The sequence below is a fragment of the Salvelinus fontinalis genome, chromosome 21, assembly GCF_029448725.1.
Source record: "Salvelinus fontinalis isolate EN_2023a chromosome 21, ASM2944872v1, whole genome shotgun sequence".
Taxonomy (NCBI): domain Eukaryota; kingdom Metazoa; phylum Chordata; class Actinopteri; order Salmoniformes; family Salmonidae; genus Salvelinus; species Salvelinus fontinalis.
This window is the reverse complement of record NC_074685.1, coordinates 15,990,769-16,008,489: the sequence shown is the minus strand read 5'-3', so window position 1 is coordinate 16,008,489 and position 17,721 is coordinate 15,990,769. Positions and strand designations below refer to the sequence as shown.

Genomic DNA, 17,721 nt, shown 5'->3' with positions numbered 1-17,721 from the left:
GGTGTTGAACAATGAGCTGTAGTCGATGAACAGCATTCTCACAAAGGTGCTCCTCTTGTCCAGATGGGAGAGAGCAGTGTAGAGTGCAATAGAGTTTGTTAGGGCAGTATGCGAATTGGACTGGGCGCAAGGTGTCTGGGATGATGGTGTTGATGTAAGCTCTGACCAGCCTTTCAAAGCATTTCATGGCTACAGATGTGAGTGCTACGGAGCGATAGTCATTTAGACAGGTTACCTTGGTGTTCTTGGGCACAGCGACTATGGTGGTCTGCTTTAAGCATGTAGGTATTACAGACTGGGTACGGGAATAGTTGAAAGTGTCAGTGAAGATTCTTGCCCGCTGTCAGTGCATGCTTTGAGTTTGCTTCTTGGTAATCTGTGTGTGAATGTTAACCTGTTTAAAGGTCTTACTCACATCGGCTGTGGTTTCACACAGTCGTCCTGAACAACTGGTTTTCTCATATGCATGGTTCAGTGTTGCTTGCCTCGAAGCGAGCATGGAATGCATTTAGCTCAGACCATAGAAGGTATTTAGCTCCTCTGGTAGGTTCACATCATTGGGCAACTCGCGGCTGGGTTTCCCTTTGTTTTAAAAAATATATACAAAAAAATATTTAACCTTTATTTAGCTAGGCAAGTCAGTTAAGAACAAATTCTTATTTACAAAGACGGCCTATACCGGCCAAACCCAGACGACGCTGGGCCAATTGTGTGCCGCCCTATGGGATTCCCAATCACAGCCGGTTGTGGTAGTTTGCATGTAGATAGTTCTTCTTGGGACAGGTCTCCAAAGTAAAATATATTTGATCTCAATAGGATTTAGATAAATAAATTAATAAACAAATATATATATGTGGTAAATATGCAAATTGTAAAGTCCTAACATGTGCTTCACAGCACTGCACAGAGTTCTGAAACTTAGTTTCCATAGACCTCTTTGGCACTCCTATGCTTCGGCTACAATGGGAGTGGTTTTCCTACCATAATGTAGCTTGTCCTCTTCTGTGTCTGGAATCAATTAAATAGCCTCTAGAGCTGTGTTTACACAGGCAGCGCAATTCTGATCTTTTTTTCCACTAATTTGATCAATCAGATCATCTCTGAAAAGATCTGATGTGAACAGATCTGGTATGATTGGTCAAAATACCAATTAGTGGATAATAGGTCAGAATTGGGTTGCATGTGTAAAAACAGCCTGTGTGAAAACTAATCATCGCTTTGTAAGCTTTTAAAACCCATAAAGCCAAATAACCTGAAAATAAACATTACCAGCTATTTTTATTCATTTGTTTCTATAGTGTCATGGGCCTATAGGCTACACGATAGTAGAAATGTTAACCTGTTCGCATGTGGAAGTTACTTAATTATCTTATGGGTGTTTCATGTGTGTGCTGCTCGCGTGTAGTCTCAATAACCAATCACACTCCAAGCTCTTGACATGCTACCGGGAGAGGGCAGGGTATAGCTACTCTTATGATGACGTATTTGGATTGACGTGCCAGTGAACGAGTGACCCCGCCAGTTCACTGCCATGCCCCTAGTTGAAACTTAAACCAATGCATTCGCTCGAGCGGAGTCGTCCTGTCTGTTGACAGAGTACGAGCGTAGCAAATAAGATTAAAACCCACTTTTTAAGTCCTGGACTAATTTGTTCGAAAACGTTATAGCTACTCTCAGAGGCTTTTGGCGTTGTCTTTGTGTGGCTAACGTTCTATGTTTGGTATCAGAGTGGAGTAGTGTGTCCACACGGAAAGAGGAGGATTCATTCTATTCAACCTGGGCCCCCTTCATGCAAGTGAGTTGTGCGCTTTTATTATGTATGTACAGTAGCTCGTTAGCTAGGCTAACACGTTAGCACAGTAGCTAGTTAGCCAGTATACTAACGTGGCATTTAATGCTATCTCATAGTTTTACTTGTAGTTAAAAACGTCTGTGAATTTATTGTCATGCCATATAACGTCATATTGCTTCTTAAATAAAGTAGTACACGTTTGATTACAACGGAATTTGTTACCCAATTTTACTTGCTCGCGACGACAGGGACAAGCCGACCACTGCACTGCTGGACTTCGATTGATCGTCCTCAGTATATTGATAATTTAATGAAATGTTGTTATTCATGCCAAACGTTAAAGTCATTATCAAGCATGACAAAGTTAGACTTGGGTGAAAGCTTTTCAGCCTAGTAAATGTTAATTTAGCTACCAATTAACTAGCTGTCAACATTTCAGGCTTAATTTGAGTTAAACCTAAAGCCAATTGTCTCTGGTAAACTACCAAGCCACTAGTTGACGTTAGTTACCCACTGTAGCTATTCAATTCAGAGGGACTTTATGTTTACATGAGCAAAGCAAGGGAAATAAACAAAAGTGAGAAGACACTAAACATCAACAAAAACTTTCTCATTCTAGAAGATGGGAGCGGTTACTGTATACTATAGAGATAGATAGAGGACTCATCTTTGTAGCTGTGCCATTATAGCGTCTGACAGCATGGGCAAATTGAAGTAGTACATTTTTCACAATTTGCTGATCACGGTTGGACATGAATCCAACAGGGTCACAAGGAGGGATCAGCCAAACAAGTTGGAAGCACTGATATACAGTGCCTTCAAAGTATTCACATCCCTTGACTATTTCCAAATGTTGTAGTGTTACAGCCTGAATTTCAAATGGATTAAATTGAGATTTGTGTCACTAGCCTAGACACACAATATCCCATAATGTCAAAGTGAAATTTTGTTCTTTGATTATTATTATTTTTTATTTTTTTACAAATGAATAAAAAATAAAAATGTTTACTGTATTGAGTCAATAAGTATTCAACCGCTTTGTTATGGAAAGCCTAAATAAGTTCAGGAGTAAAACATGTCTAATTAAGTTGCATGGACTCACTCAGTGTGCAAGTGTTCAACATGATTTTTGAATGACAACCTCATCTCTGTACCCCAACATACAATTATCTGTAAGGTCCCTCGGGCAGGCAGTGAACACAGATTCAACCACAAAGACCAGGGAGGTTTTCCAATGCCTCACAAAGGGCACCTATTGGTAGATGGGTAAAAATAAAAGAAGCAGATGTTGTATATCCCTTTGAACATGGTGAAGTTATTAATTACACTTTGGATGGTGTATCGATACACCCAGTCACAACTAAGATACAGGCGTCATTCCTAACTCAGTTGCCGGAGAGGAAGGAAACCACATGAGGTCAATGGTGGCTTTGAAACGGTTAGAGTTGAAAGACTGTGATGGGAAAACTGAGGATGGATCAACAACTGTAGTTACTCCACAATACTAACCTAATTGACAGTGGAAAGAAGGAAGCTTGTCCAGAATAAAATATTCCAAATCATGCATCCTGTTTGCAATAAATTACAAAAGTAATACTGCAAAAAATGTGGCTTTTTGTCCTGAATACAAAGTGTTATGTTTTGGGCAAATACAACACATTACTGAGTACCACTCTCTATATTTTCAAGCATAGTGGTGGCTGCATCATGTTATGGGTATGCTTGTTGTCGTTAAGGACTGGGGTTTTTCAGTATAAAAAAATAAACGGTATCGAGCTATGCACAGGCAACCCACACACATTCATATAACCTGCATACACACACACACGAATAACGACACAACACAAACACACATATAGTGCATTTGGAAAGCATTCAGACCACTTCCCTTTTTCCACATTACGTTACAGCCTTATTCTAAAATTTATTTCAATAATACATTTTCCTCATCAATCTACACACAATACCCCATAATTACAAACCAAAAAAAGTTTTGACATTTTTGCAAATAATGATAATAATAATAATAATGACAATTGCAACAATACTGAATGAACAATGAACACTTATTTTAACTTAATATAATACATAAATACACACACACACACACACACACACACACACACAGCTCTGAAGTGACAATGATACTGAAGAGTCTGCTTAGGAGACAAATACTCTTAACTGTTTGAATAAAAATAGAGTATGTTACCTGTGATGAATGTTGAAAACCAAAACTGTCATTTCTATATGCAGGAAATCCTATTTTAATAATGGGCATGGTAAGAATTGACGACCAAAGTGCGAGTCATAATTGCCATGACACCTTCTAGCAAAATCTGAAAAGCGGGTTCCTTCATTTATTCCATAGGATATTTTTAGATTCACTTAAAATAAGGTCTGTGTTTTGTGTAGGCTTACACCACCATGCCAATTTTATAACTGTGTAGATATCCATAGGACAAGGTAACTCTGATCAATATTGGCTAAATATAAGCGAAGATACTTTTTTTTGTAGAGTGTATTTATGAAAATATGTTGACAAAAGTTACCTTATCCTAGTGAGATTTACACAGGTATCAAAACGTTGAGGCGGTTTAAGCCTGCACGAAACACAGACCTTATTTGAAGTAGATCAAGACATTCTCTATGGAAGACATGAATGGTAAAATAACAAAGAAACCCCTTTCAAGTTCAGCCACAAGTTATTACAGGAATTATAACGCGTTGACTATTTCTCTCTAAACCATATACCTTTGACTAATCCGGAAACTATCAACTCGAAAACAAAACGTTTATTCCGTTACGTATTTAATGGGTGGCATCCATGAGTCTAAATATTCCTGTTACATTGCACAACCTTCAATGTTATGTATAATTACGTAAAATTCTGGCAAATTAGTTCGCAAAGAGCCAGGCGGCCCAAACTGTTGCATATACCCTGACTCTGCGTTCAATGAACGCAAGAGAAATGACACAATTTCACCTGGTTAATATTGCCTGCTAACCTGGATTTATTTTAGCTAAATATGCAGGTTTAAAAATATATACTTGTGTATTGATTTTAAGGAAGGCATTGATGTTTATGGTTAAGTACACATTGGAGCAATGACAGTCATTGATTGATTGTTTTTAAAAGATAAGTTTAATGCTAGCTAGCAATTTACCTTAGCTTACTGCATTCGCGGCACAGGCAGGCTCCTCGTGGAGTGCAATGTAATCAGTGTTAGAGCGTTGGACTAGTTAACTGTAAGGTTGCAAGATTGGATCCCCCGAGCTGTCAAGGTTAGAAATCTGTCGTTCTGCCCCTGAACGAGGCAGAACGTTCCTAGGCCGTCATTGAAAATAAGACTGTGTTCTTAACTGACTTGCCTAGTTAAATAATGATTAAATAAAGGTGTAAAAAAAAAAAACGGCAAATCGGCACCCAAAAATACCGATTTCCGATTGTTATGAAAACTTGAAATCGGCCCCGATTTAATCGTCCGCCCCGATTTTAATCGGTCGACCTCTAATTTAGACAGGTGTGTGCCTTTCCATTTAAGGTCCAACAGTTGACAGTGCATTACGGAGCAAAAACCAAGCCATGAGGTCGAAGGAATTGTCCGTACAGCTCTGAGAAAGGAGTGTGTTGAGGCACAGATCTGGGGAAGGGTACCAAAAAATGTCTGCAGCATTGAAGGTCCACAAGAACACAGTGGCCTCCATCATTCTTAAATGGAAGAAGTTTGGAACCGCCAAGACTCTTCCTAGAGCTGGCTGTGACACCAAACTGAGCAATCGGGGGAGAAGGGCCTTAGTCAGGGAGGTGACCAAGAACCCAATGGTTACTCTGACAGAGCTCCAGAGTTTATCTGTGGGGGTGGAAGTACCTTCCAGAAGGACAACCATCTCTGCAGCACTCCACCAATCAGGCCTTTATGGTAGAGTGGTCACACGGAAGCCACTCCTCAGTGAAAGGCACGACAGTCCGCTTGGAGTTTGCCAAAAGTGACCTAAAGGACTCTCAAGACAATGAGAAACAAGATTCTCTGGTCTGATGAGACCAAGATTGAACTCCTTGGCCTGAATGCCAAGCGTCACATCTGGAGGAAACCTGGCACTATCTCTACGGTGAAGCATGGTGGTGGCAGCATCATGCTGTCGGGATGTTTTTCAGCGGCAGGGACTGTGAGACGGAGCAAAGTACAGAGAGATCCTTGATGAAATCCTGCTCCAGAACGCTCAGCACCTCAGACTGGGGCGGCGGTTCACCTTCCAACAGGACAACAACCCCAAGCCCACAGCCAAGACAACGCAGGAGTGGCTTCGGGGCAAGTCTCAATGTTCTTCGAGTGGCCCAGCCAGAGCCCGGACTTGAACCCGGTTGAACATTTCTGGAGAGACCTGAAAATAGCTGTGCAGCGACGCTCCCCATCCAACCTGACAGAGCTTGAGAGGATCTGCAGAGAAGAATGGGAGAAACTCCCTAAATACAGGTGTGCCAAGCTTGTAGCGTCATACCCAAGAAGACTCAAGGCTGTAATCTCTGCGAAAAGTGCTTCAACAAAATACTGAGTAAAAGGTCTGAATACTTATGTAAATGTGATATTTCAGTTTTATTTTGAATAATTTGCAAAAATATCTAAACCTCTTTTGCTTTGTCATTATGGGGTATTGTGTGTAGATTGAGGGGGGGGGGGGGGTGGGCGATTTTAATCCGTTTTAGAATAAGGCTGTAATGTAACAATGAGGAAAAAGTCAAGGGGTCTGAATACTATCCCAAAGCGCGCGCACGCACACACACACACACACACACACACACACACACACACACACACACACACACACACACACACACACACACACACACACACACACACACACACACACACACACACACACACACACACACACTTTCGTTGCTGCTACTCTATTCTTTATTTTACTCTTATCTATCCTGATGAGTAGTCACTTTACCCTGCCTTCATGTACATATCTACCTCAATACGTCCTACCTTGATCTGGTACAGATACTCCCTGTATATAGCTCTATTCTTGTGCGTGTTACGGTAAAGTCTACACCAGTTGTATTTGGCGCATGTGACAAATATTTACATTTTTTATTTTGTTTTAGTGGCGCAGCGGTCTAAGGCACTGCATCTCAGTGCCTTAGACTACAGTCCCTGGTTCGAATCCAGGCTGTATCACAACCGCCGAGATTGGGAGTCCCATAGGGCGCCGGGGTAGGCCGTTATTGTAAATAAGAATTTGTTCTTAACTGACTTGCCTAGTTAAATAAATAAATAAAAAGAGTTAAACCTGGTTGTCTGCTGTCCATCAGGCACTGGGAGATGAATTCACCTTTCAGCGGAACAGTAACCTAAAAGAAGGCCAAATCTACACTGGAGTTGCTAACTAAGAAGACCGTGAATGTGCATGAGTGGTCGCGTTACAGTTTTGAGTTAAATTTACTTGACAATCTATGACAAGACCTGAAAAATGATCAACAACCAATTTGACAGAGCTTGAAGAATTTGGAAATGAATAATAGGCAAATGTTGCACAAACCAGTCCTCCATAGGAATGAATGGAATTGTAGAGTATTTCAATTTTAAATGTTTCAAGGACAATATTACGTGTTTATGTATTTTGTTGTTGTAGTGGGGACTGTAACATTAGTAAATTAGCTCTCTAAGTTCTGCAATGACTTACATGACAAGCAAAACTGCTGATGCATTACCCAATTTCGAAATTGCACCTTGTGCATTCTACTATTACCACAGTTTGGGAACCACTGCATTAAACACTACAGTATTTCATTGGCATTCAACATGGATGAACAGCATAAGCAAATGTATATCAATGCACTTTTTTATTAATATATGTTAGCATTCCATCTCATAAATTATGTTAATCTAAAAAGGTTTTAATTAGTGCTTATTCAACAACTGCTTGTTTGGGTTTATTCAGCAGAACTACTCAATGGCACTAGTGGAACAAGCCACTATGTAGGGTGTCCAATCAAACTGCATCTTTTGACTAATAGTAAAATATGTTACTTGTGTAGATACTTTTCTAAGAAAAGCAATGGTCCAAACCTCATGTCTCTATCATCTGCCCAAAAGTTATGGGAGTTTTTACCCTTGTATGATTGCCAAGATTAGAGCGACTAAATCATTGGAGGCTGTAAGAAGAGGGGTTAAAAATCTGGAAAATATATATTTTTGTCAGCTTGTCTCACCGTTGAGCTAGTTATCTTTCTTCTCAAATCTGGAGGACATAAAAAATATAAAGGTAAGACGGATGTTGATTGTAGTATATGCTTTTTTTATATTGTGATTAACAAGCATAACTCTGTGAAATGTCAAAGGAGCACTGAGTGTACTGCAAGCTTTTACATTTAATTAAACTTGTGTCATGTTAATTTCTCTTTTTGCGACAACTTTGCAGACGACCACCACAACCTGTAAAATCCTCAAGTCGCTGCGACAAATGGCACCGCTTTGTCAACAGAGCTCTGTGCTTATTATCGGATGTATTAGGTTACGAAATGCAACTTTTGGGATATAATGTTAATATGTTAAAGTCCCAACTGAGCGATTCCGAATATGAAGAATCATATTTGTCTTGGTAAAATGTATTTTGTAACATAAGTGAAATGTCATCACCAAATGTGTTTTTACTCAGGGTGGGTGGGTCCAACTTGAGGTGTCCCACTAGATGTCATCCGCCAAACCCAGATTTGTCCGTCGGACTGCTATATTGTGAAGCGTGATTCATCACTCCAGAGAACATGTTTCCACTGATTCAGAGTCCACTGGCGGCAAGCTTTACACCACTCCAACCGACATTTGTCGTTGTGGATGGTGATCTTAGGCTTGTGTGCGGCTGCTCAGCCATGGAAACCCATTTCATGAAGCTCCCAACGAACAGTTCTTGTGCTGGCATTTTGGAACTCGGTAGTGATTATTGCAACCGTGGACAGATGATTTTTATGCACTTCAGCACTTGGTGGTCCTGGTCTGTGAGCTTGTGTGTCCTACCATTTTGCGGCTAAGCTGTTGCGTTTAGACATTTCCACTTCAAAATAACAGCACTTACAGTTGACCGGGGAAGCTCTAGCAGTGCAGAAATAACAATAACTAATGACCCTGTGTTGATAATCATGGATATTGACTTGACCACTTTGGCATACTTTTGTGGCATAGTCTGTCATGCATGGCTACGGGCGTAGGGCCACGGACGAGACTCTCACTGCCTGTCTCTTTGCACTACGGTCAGAGCTGGCTGCAAACGATGATCAGCTAGGGGGCTATCAGATTTAACATTTTGATACTATATTTATAATTATATCAAGTATATGCAACAAATTTTCCACCAACAGGTTTCAATATCATGGTTTGCATTTTCAACACCAGTCAAATAGGCTGTCGATTGCAACAAACAGAAAATACATCCCTCCCTACCTTGTACCCAGTATTAGAAGGCATTCTCTGAATGTCATAACTTTTAGGTGATTCGTAACAGTCTCTTTCCATTCCTCAAATGCTGGAATTGTGCTGGGGGAAAAATATATATAAACGCAAAATGTTGGTCCCATGTTTCCTGAGCTGAAATAAAACATCTCAGAAATGTTCCATATGCGCAAACAGCTAATTTCTCAAATGTTTACATCTGTGTTAGTGAGCATTTTTGCCTTTTGTCAAGACAATCCATCCACCTGACAGGTGTAGGATATCAAGAAGCTGATTAAACTGCATGATCATTACACAGGTGCACCTTGTACTGGGGACAATAAAAGGCCACTAAAATGTGCAGTTTTGTTACACAACACAATTCCACAGATGTCTTAAGTTTTGTGGGAGTGTGCAATTGGCATGCTGACTGCAGGAATGTCCACCAGATCTGTTGGCAGATAATTTTTATGTTCCTTTCTCTACCATAAGCTGCCTACAACTTAATTTTAGAGAATTTGGTAGTTCGTCCAACCGGCCTCACAACCACAGGCCACGTTTTAATTTTATGTGGTAGGATTGCAAGTTAGCCTAGTTAGCCACTGCCAGCGCCCTGCAAAATGACCTCCAGCAGGCCACAAATGTGCATGTGTCTGCTCAAACGGTCAGAAACAGACTCCATGAGGGTGGTATGAGGGCCCGACGTCCACAGGTGGGGGTTGTGCTTACAGCCCAACACTGTGCAGGACGTTTGGCATTTGCCAGAGAACACCAAGATTGGCAAATTCGCCACTGGCGCCCTGTGCTCTTCACAGATGAAAGCAGGTTCACACTGAGCACATGTGACAGACGTGACAGAGTCTGGAGACGCCGTGGAGAACGTTCTGCTGCCTGCAACATCCTCCAGCATGACCGGTTTGGCGACGGGTCAGTCATGGTGTGGGGTGGCATTACTTTGGGGGGCCGCACAGCCCTCCATGTGCTCGCCAGAGGTAGCCTGACTGCCATTAGGTACCGAGATGAGATCCTCAGACCCTTTGTGAGACCATATGCTGACACATGCACATTTGTGGCCTGCTGGAGGTCATTTTGCAGGGCTCTGGCAGTGCACCTCCTTGCACAAAGGCGGAGGTACCGGTCCTGCTGCTGGGTTGTTGCCCTCCTACGGCCTCCTCCACGTCTCCTGATGTACTGGCCTGTCTCCTGGTAGCGCCTGCATGCTCTGGACACTACGCTGACAGACACAGCAAACCTTTTTGCCACAGTTCGCATTGATGTGCAATCGTGGATGAACTGCACTACCTGAGCCAGTTGTGTGGGTTGTAGACTCCGTCTCATGCTACCACTAGAGTGAGAGCACCGCCAGCATTCAAAAGTGACCAAAACATCAGCCAGGAAGCATAGGAACTGAGAAGTGGTCTGTGGTCACCACCTGCAGAATCACTCCTGTTTTGGGGGGTGTCTTGCTAATTGCCTATAATTTCCACCTTTTGTCTATTCCATTTGCACAACAGCATGTGAAATTTATAGTCAATCAGTGTTGCTTCCTAAGTGGACAGTTTGATTTCACAGAAGTGTGATTGACTTGGAGTTACATTATGTTGTTTAAGTGTTCCCTTTATTTTTTTGAGCAGTGTATATATATACACAACTCATCCCAAGAGCACCAAAAAAAAATGCCCCCCCCCCCACCACCACCAATTTAGAACTGTCCCTATTTCGCTGGTACCTTTCTTGTACATGTAGCCACCACAGATTTTTAAAATGTATGTGATCATAAGTCTTACGCAATGTGTTGCAAATGGCTTCTTCTGTTCTGTATTGCAGGTCAGGTGTACCTTCTCAAGGCCACTGCTGCAAGGGTCATATATACTCATGGAAACACTGCCGGAGGCACCATAGGGGTGCAGTGGATAACCAAGCTTTGAGAATGACCTGAAGACAAGTTAAAACACAATAATCTCCCAAAGAACTATTGAGGACTAGAATGTTCATTAATTGTTGTTTAGCTTTTTTGGCTTTTTTTGTTTGCTCCGTTAATATATTCTCGGAAAACCTGAGGAGTAACTAATTGGTGGAACTCTAACCTGCCCGAACAAGTTATTCACAGCCGTGTTGATTTAAAATAATATATATACCACCAACAACAACAAGAAACACCCGTGAAAAGTCTCTACGATGGCCGCAGAAGGATATCAGTACAGGGCACTTTATGATTACAAGAAGGAGCGAGAGGAGGACATTGACCTCCATGTGGGGGACATCTTAACAGTGACCAAAGGGACCCTGGTGGCCCTAGGGTACAGCGACGGCCTGGAGGAAAGGCCAGAGGACATTGGCTGGCTGCCTGGCTTTAATGAAACCACTCAGGAAAAGGGAGACTTTCCAGGGACATATGTGGAGTTCATTGGGAAGAAGAGGATCTCTCCTCCTACTCCCAAGCCGAGACCCCCCAGACCCTTACCCGTGGCCCCGGGCTCCTCCAAGGCTGACTCTGGTGATGAACTAGGTGAGTGATAAACAGTCTGAGCCTTCTTCAACCGAACCCCAATACAAGGTTTCTGGGACCTGGTATTGGGATGCAGTTGTAATTTGTACAGTACAAAACAATGTTCACATTGTAAACAAAAAAACTAAACAGAAACAATTCAAACATTTCACACTGCATGGGTAAAATGTTGAGCTGGGTGATATAGACACAAATCCATATCATGATACATTTACTGAATTATCACGAACAATAAATTGAATGATAAGTTGGTACATTAATGTGCACCATAGTAATTTATGTTTTACCTTAAAACTACTACTACTGCTTTGAATATTTTATCTATCAATTGTCCAATTATTAGAAAACGTATTTATTTGGTCTGTCGATCATTTTCGGTTATCATCCCAGCTCTTTATACAAAATGTTTTACATGCCCTACGAACCCCATTGCAGGTTTTGTTTGAATAGGCCCTCTTTTCTCCTGCGTTAACAATCAGTTGCTGAAACAAAATGCCAAACCAAAGGCTAATCCATGATAGGTTTGCAGGCAGCCAAACTGACATGTAATCTTGCTGTAGAGGTGGTGGATTGGTTCATCCTTCACATAGTCTAAACTCTTGTTAACATTACCACTGAGTTTTAGATAGCCCTTACAAACCCCTTTGTTGGATTTAATCGAAAATACTTTTAAACCCACAAAGCAAATCCAGATGGTCGGTTGCTTTGCAAATACCCTACCCCTTACATTTCAATCGTCCCTCAGGGGTAGGCTTTTTTTTGAAAGCACTTGAAAGACTCTACCCTGATGTTATAACATTGCATTTTATTCACAGAACTTCACATTTGTGTTGGATGGACCTTGTGCATTACTGCATTTGTGACATTTCAGACTTTGTTCCTTCACCATTTGAGAATCTGTGTGGAAGCCATTTGGTCAAACCACAGTAGTAATTCAACCCATTGGGCTCACTTCATGGTTCCATTTACACTCTGCTCCAGGGTAGTATTGTGTTGCACATGGTTGTGTTGTAGCTAGGACACACATAAGATTGTAGACGCCTCATATTGAAATCATATAAGATAAAAAGTTATGGATTCCAATGCCTAACCTTTATTAGATTTGTTCTCTCCCCACGTCAAATAGATCCCCAAAAACATCTATGTAAGAGACCAAAGCAAACAATGCCTGATTTATGTTATCTTTATGTTGTGTTGGATGCATTTGCTGAGGCAATCCATTTGGCTATCTACAAAGTATTAGCCAATTCTATCTCTTGTCTAGTATTATCCTATCTCTTCTTAGAAGATTGGACATTCGAACTACTGCCCAGTTTATTGCTAACTTGGTTAGCAGATGTGCGTCACAGATCTCTACGTATCCATCCTTCAATTAGGGCCTGTGGAAACCCGTTGCCTTGGAGTTGGAAAAAAGCAGAGGTGTTTTCAAGCCGCAGTAATTGCAGAGAACCTAACATTTACAAAATTAAGGGTCCACACGATTGTCACAATCATGTTTTTTTTTTTTGTCCCTCTTCTTTCATCATAGAGAATGGGTAAATTACATTTTGCTTTTTTTTTTTTATGTTGCCTACCTGGCTGTATGCTTTTTGGTCACGCTGAATGGAACGATTGCATCCTGTGAAGTTTCCAATTATGATTTGTTAGGAAGTGATGATTGCTAATCGGTTTACTACAATGTTTACTAAACGTCAGATTGGTGTAGCCTACGCGCCAACGTTTGCAAGGGAGCCATTTCCTTGACAGTTTATTTCTTTACATTAAGCCCAAGCAAGTCAGTTGACATTTTTTCCTTTTTCTTTCGGTCCCACCGTCAAACACTAACTGAGAAAGGGGACTCGCATGGTGGGACTACAATGATATCTTTGATAACAAGTGGCAGTGCTCACATAGCCCCACTGAATGCTAACCAGGGCCGGAGGACAATGGGGCTTGGCTCCGGTCCAGTGCATTGTGGTGCTGCGCAGCACCTGGTACCAGCCCAGTGGTTGGACTGCTGGACAACTCCTCTTTGAAACTCCTCCTGGCCAGCATCGAGAAAATATTTAATTTTGCTGTAGGCACAATTATTTATTTTTTTACCGTCATGCTATTTTCTACTGACTGATCCACGTTAAATAAATGGGCCAGATCTGAATTGGAAGCCTGTCTGTTTGCATTGGGTATATTTTTGGGGAGATTATTTTGGCCTGGCTAAGAAAATCTGTCATTCTGACCTTTTTGTAATCTGTTTTTTTTGTTGATATTCTGCTAACAAAAGATGACGAGAGTCATCTTCGTGTTGTGGAAAAGCCTCAAGTCAACGCGATTGCATATCACACCTTTTGAAATGTCATTTTTTTGTGTCATGTTTGACACTTTTGAAATGTCATTTTTTTGTCATGTTTAAAAAAAGAAATGTAAGTGTATTTACCTATTATTAAACCAAAACAACCCGGGCTGTTTCAGGCAACACGGACACAATTCTATATGGTCACTCGAGGCTACAAGACTTTGTAAGTAGAAAGACATGCATCTTTAAAGATGCTGTGGCGTATATTCAGGCTCTCTGACTTAGCATAGATCTGTCAGCTCACCTATACAACAGGCTCTGGTGGCCTGGTTTCCATTTCCTGTCCTTTGTGGTGCGATTGTGAAATTCTTTAGCTGGGGCTTGCAGGGTGAGCGAGGAGCCATATGTGAAGGGCACATGTGGTGAATGGGCATGACTGTGGTTGAGTGGCAGCACTGAGCCCAGAGCAAGTGTGAATGTAGCACCAGGAGAAGAAAAGTCTCTGTCACGGGAAGGGGGAGAGAGTGCTTGAGGCTGGGAGGGAGAAGTGTGGGAGGGAAGGGGCTGGGGAACGGGATTGGTGAGCTGAGTGATCAGGGCTGCAGGCTGGCTGGCGAGAAAGGAGAGGGGCTGGGAAGCGTGGAGACTAACTAAGGCCTGGGGAGGCTGAGGAGGGCTCTGGGCTGGTTCGAGTCTTGTTGCTTCAGTGTGATTTATTGCCTGCCACTGAGGGATCTAGCAGATCCCCTCTTTCTTCCTTTCCTCCAGTGCTTCAGCTTTTTTTCTCTCACCCTCCTATTTTTTAAATGTTTTGATAATGTTCTTTGAGTCGGTCCCTGCTGAGAGGGTGGGAGGGAGGAGAGCGTAGGCTTGGAAAGGGGCCTCTGCTCTCACTGAGCCACAGGGGTTTACTTCAGAGCAGCAGATGTGGATAGAGGGAAAGAACGATTGAGGGCTGGGCCGGGCTTGGAGAAGCATTCCGGTTCATTCCAGCTCCCAGTCTTTTTAAAACACCAGCATGCTGCTGCTCCTTTCCTAGGCCTCTCAACTGAGTCATTTACCCAGCCAGCCAGCTTTGAAAAGAGAACCTTCACTCTGGGCCTGAAAACCACTGAGAAGAAGGAAGCGTCACTTTCAGTTCACAACTTCCATTCACTTATTTTGTCTGGCTGGCTCGAACCAGAAAATCTTCCTACTAACTCCTCCCTTGTAGAACATTTAAAACAGTGTTTGATGTGATCCTGGTGTTGTGAAGCCATTTTATGCAGCTGAGGTTGTTTATTGTGTGACAAAACGGCGCACTAGAATGTCCCTCTGGTTTATAACCAGCCATACTTGTGTCTGAGTTTTCTTTGTCACCACCAGCCTAGTGGTGGGGACCAGCTGACAATAGTGCTGACTACTGTCGTCATTCAATTGGATAGCCCATTGATAACATAGCATATTCTAACCGCAATTCAATTGTGAAATCTCTCACATTCCAATTGCCTCTCACTGACAACGTTTGAATAATGTGCGATGGTCTATAGCTTGCCTATAGGTAAAAAAAAACAACATCTGTTATGTGCTTTATTGCAGACGGTGTGGCCAAAGCCACATTTCTACTTCGTGTGTATGCAGCTATTAGCACACCATAAATACCATAGTGTATATAGACAAACAAAATAAGAATAACTATTCAAACTATACAGGAGCTTCTCATGTAAATCATATTGCACGTAATGCTGAACACTTGATTTAATGAAACGATTCACAAATGTGTGGACATTTTAAATGCCTTTTTAATTTTCAACAACAAAGGCCTAATTCTTGCAGGGACATGTGGCTTTGGAGAGCCATTGTCTTTACCCTGTACCATTCAGAGGGGGGTATGTCGTGTAGCTGTGTCCCACACTACCTACGGTGGTTCGGAAATAAGAGATTGTAATCTACATCCGCCTCTTTACACTGCAAAAATATGTGTCATGGGGTGTGTGTCGTCAAACTAGTGTAGTGTAAAGTAGAGCCCAACCGATTCATCGGTTGACCGACATTATCAGCTTATATTATCCTTTTACGGATGTATCTCAACATTTAATCCACCGAAAGGACTGATAGAAAAAATGTGAAGAGAACACTTTGGGGGGGGGGGGGTAATTCATAGAATTTTACAATTGTGCGCCGCTCTATGGGACTCCAAATCACACCCGGATGTGATACAGCCTGGATTTGAACCAGGGACTGTAATGACGCCTCTTGCACAGAGATGCAGTGCCTTAGACAGCAGCGTCCGTGTGTGTGTGAGTGTTAACTATTTAACTACTAGAATGCTTAAGGTCGCTAAATTTTTAAATATTGGCTATCACTATCGATATCGGGTTTGTTTTGGCAAGGAAAATATCAGATATCAGTATCGGCCAAAAATGTAATATCGTTGCATCACTACTAAATACCAATACATTGAAAATGTGTCATGTCGTTGAGCTTAGGCTTCAGTGCCTATGCACATTTTTTGCTGGAATCAGTGCAGTTTATTCTCCTTTCGCTAGGGTAACATATTGTGGCGCACAATTGGCCGGGTTTTGCCAGGGTTGGACATCGTTGTAAAATAAGAATTTGTTCTTAAACTGTTTTCTTCTATTAAAAAATTGTCCCTTTCTAGTGCTTCAAAGTGTTATGTGGTGCTTAAGTTAATGTTCTTTCCTCAAATGTAAGAAATCAGCTTTCTGATTGAAAGCATTTTTTTGTTGTTGCTATAATAATACAAATATTTGCAGATATTGGTTTTCTGCAAATATTTCCACTTTAAAAATTGGTATAGGATCCTAAAATTGGATATTGGTTGGCTCTAGGGTTAAGTTCTATGTTTATGATTCACACTGGCTTTTATCAGTCTCAACAGTTTCTCAGAATGTTCTTCGAAATGGTTGAAGTAAATTCTGCCAAACTGATTGTTCCCCAACAAGTCCCTACATAGGCACATAGGCTACGTGCTCCGTCTTGCTCAAGGAAATATTTGATGCTGTTATTGTCCCGGATTCTTATCGAAGTAGGCCTACAAGTTTGTCATTCTTTGGAGACAATTTCCCTCTCACGTTCAACTTAAAGGGAATGGTGGTAACCTAAATGCTCAGACACCGGTAGGATTGTCAAAGTACTTAGCACCCCTGAATAGTGTCGGCAATCAATCTCTTTTGTGTTCAAAAACCAGACACCTTGGAAGTGGGAAGCCACTCAGCCTTGTTAAAATACTCCAAACCAGAAGGTGGCAGTAGTGTTTTTTTACAGTGCTAACAGGCAGCTGTTTCATGGAAACGAGCTAATCCATTGTGACTTAATTCTAATGTAATTACTAGCAACAGTGCTGTTTGTGCCATCATTCTTTTAACAAACTTTGCATCTGCACTGTTCAAATAAATGTGTTTTTGCTAAATATTCAGTAGACATTGTTAAAAGTTGTCCTTGTGCATGGAGTTGTATGGTTTATTTAACTTTGCAATCATTGTTTTTTTGTTGACATTTCCAAGTGACAAATCGGAGTCTCAGAATCACTCTGTTACTGTGGATTTATTTCCAAACACCTTTTTTTGACATGCATGCTTATCAGATTTAAGTCACCTTATCTTTTCTCTAAGACTGCATTTTATCAGCCTATTTCTAAGCGCAAACTCATGCCTATTCTTAGCTAGGATGCTGTGTTGGTTGTTTTGGAACTGTGTAGTTGGTCATGCTTTTA

The 17,721-nt window shown here is 41.5% G+C and overlaps 1 protein-coding gene across 1 annotated transcript in view; it reads left to right on the top strand.

Moving 5' to 3' along the window:
• The first annotated feature begins 1,546 nt into the window (after positions 1 to 1,546).
• LOC129818326 (phosphatidylinositol 3-kinase regulatory subunit alpha) overlaps positions 1,547 to 17,721 on the top strand; it is a 74,078-nt gene continuing 57,903 nt past the window's right edge. Inside the window, exons 1-2 of the mRNA XM_055874097.1 lie at positions 1,547 to 1,795; positions 11,053 to 11,734. Of these exons, the coding sequence (XP_055730072.1) occupies positions 11,404 to 11,734 (331 nt within the window). The 5' untranslated portion in view covers positions 1,547 to 1,795; positions 11,053 to 11,403. The remainder of the gene's footprint in view (positions 1,796 to 11,052; positions 11,735 to 17,721) is intronic.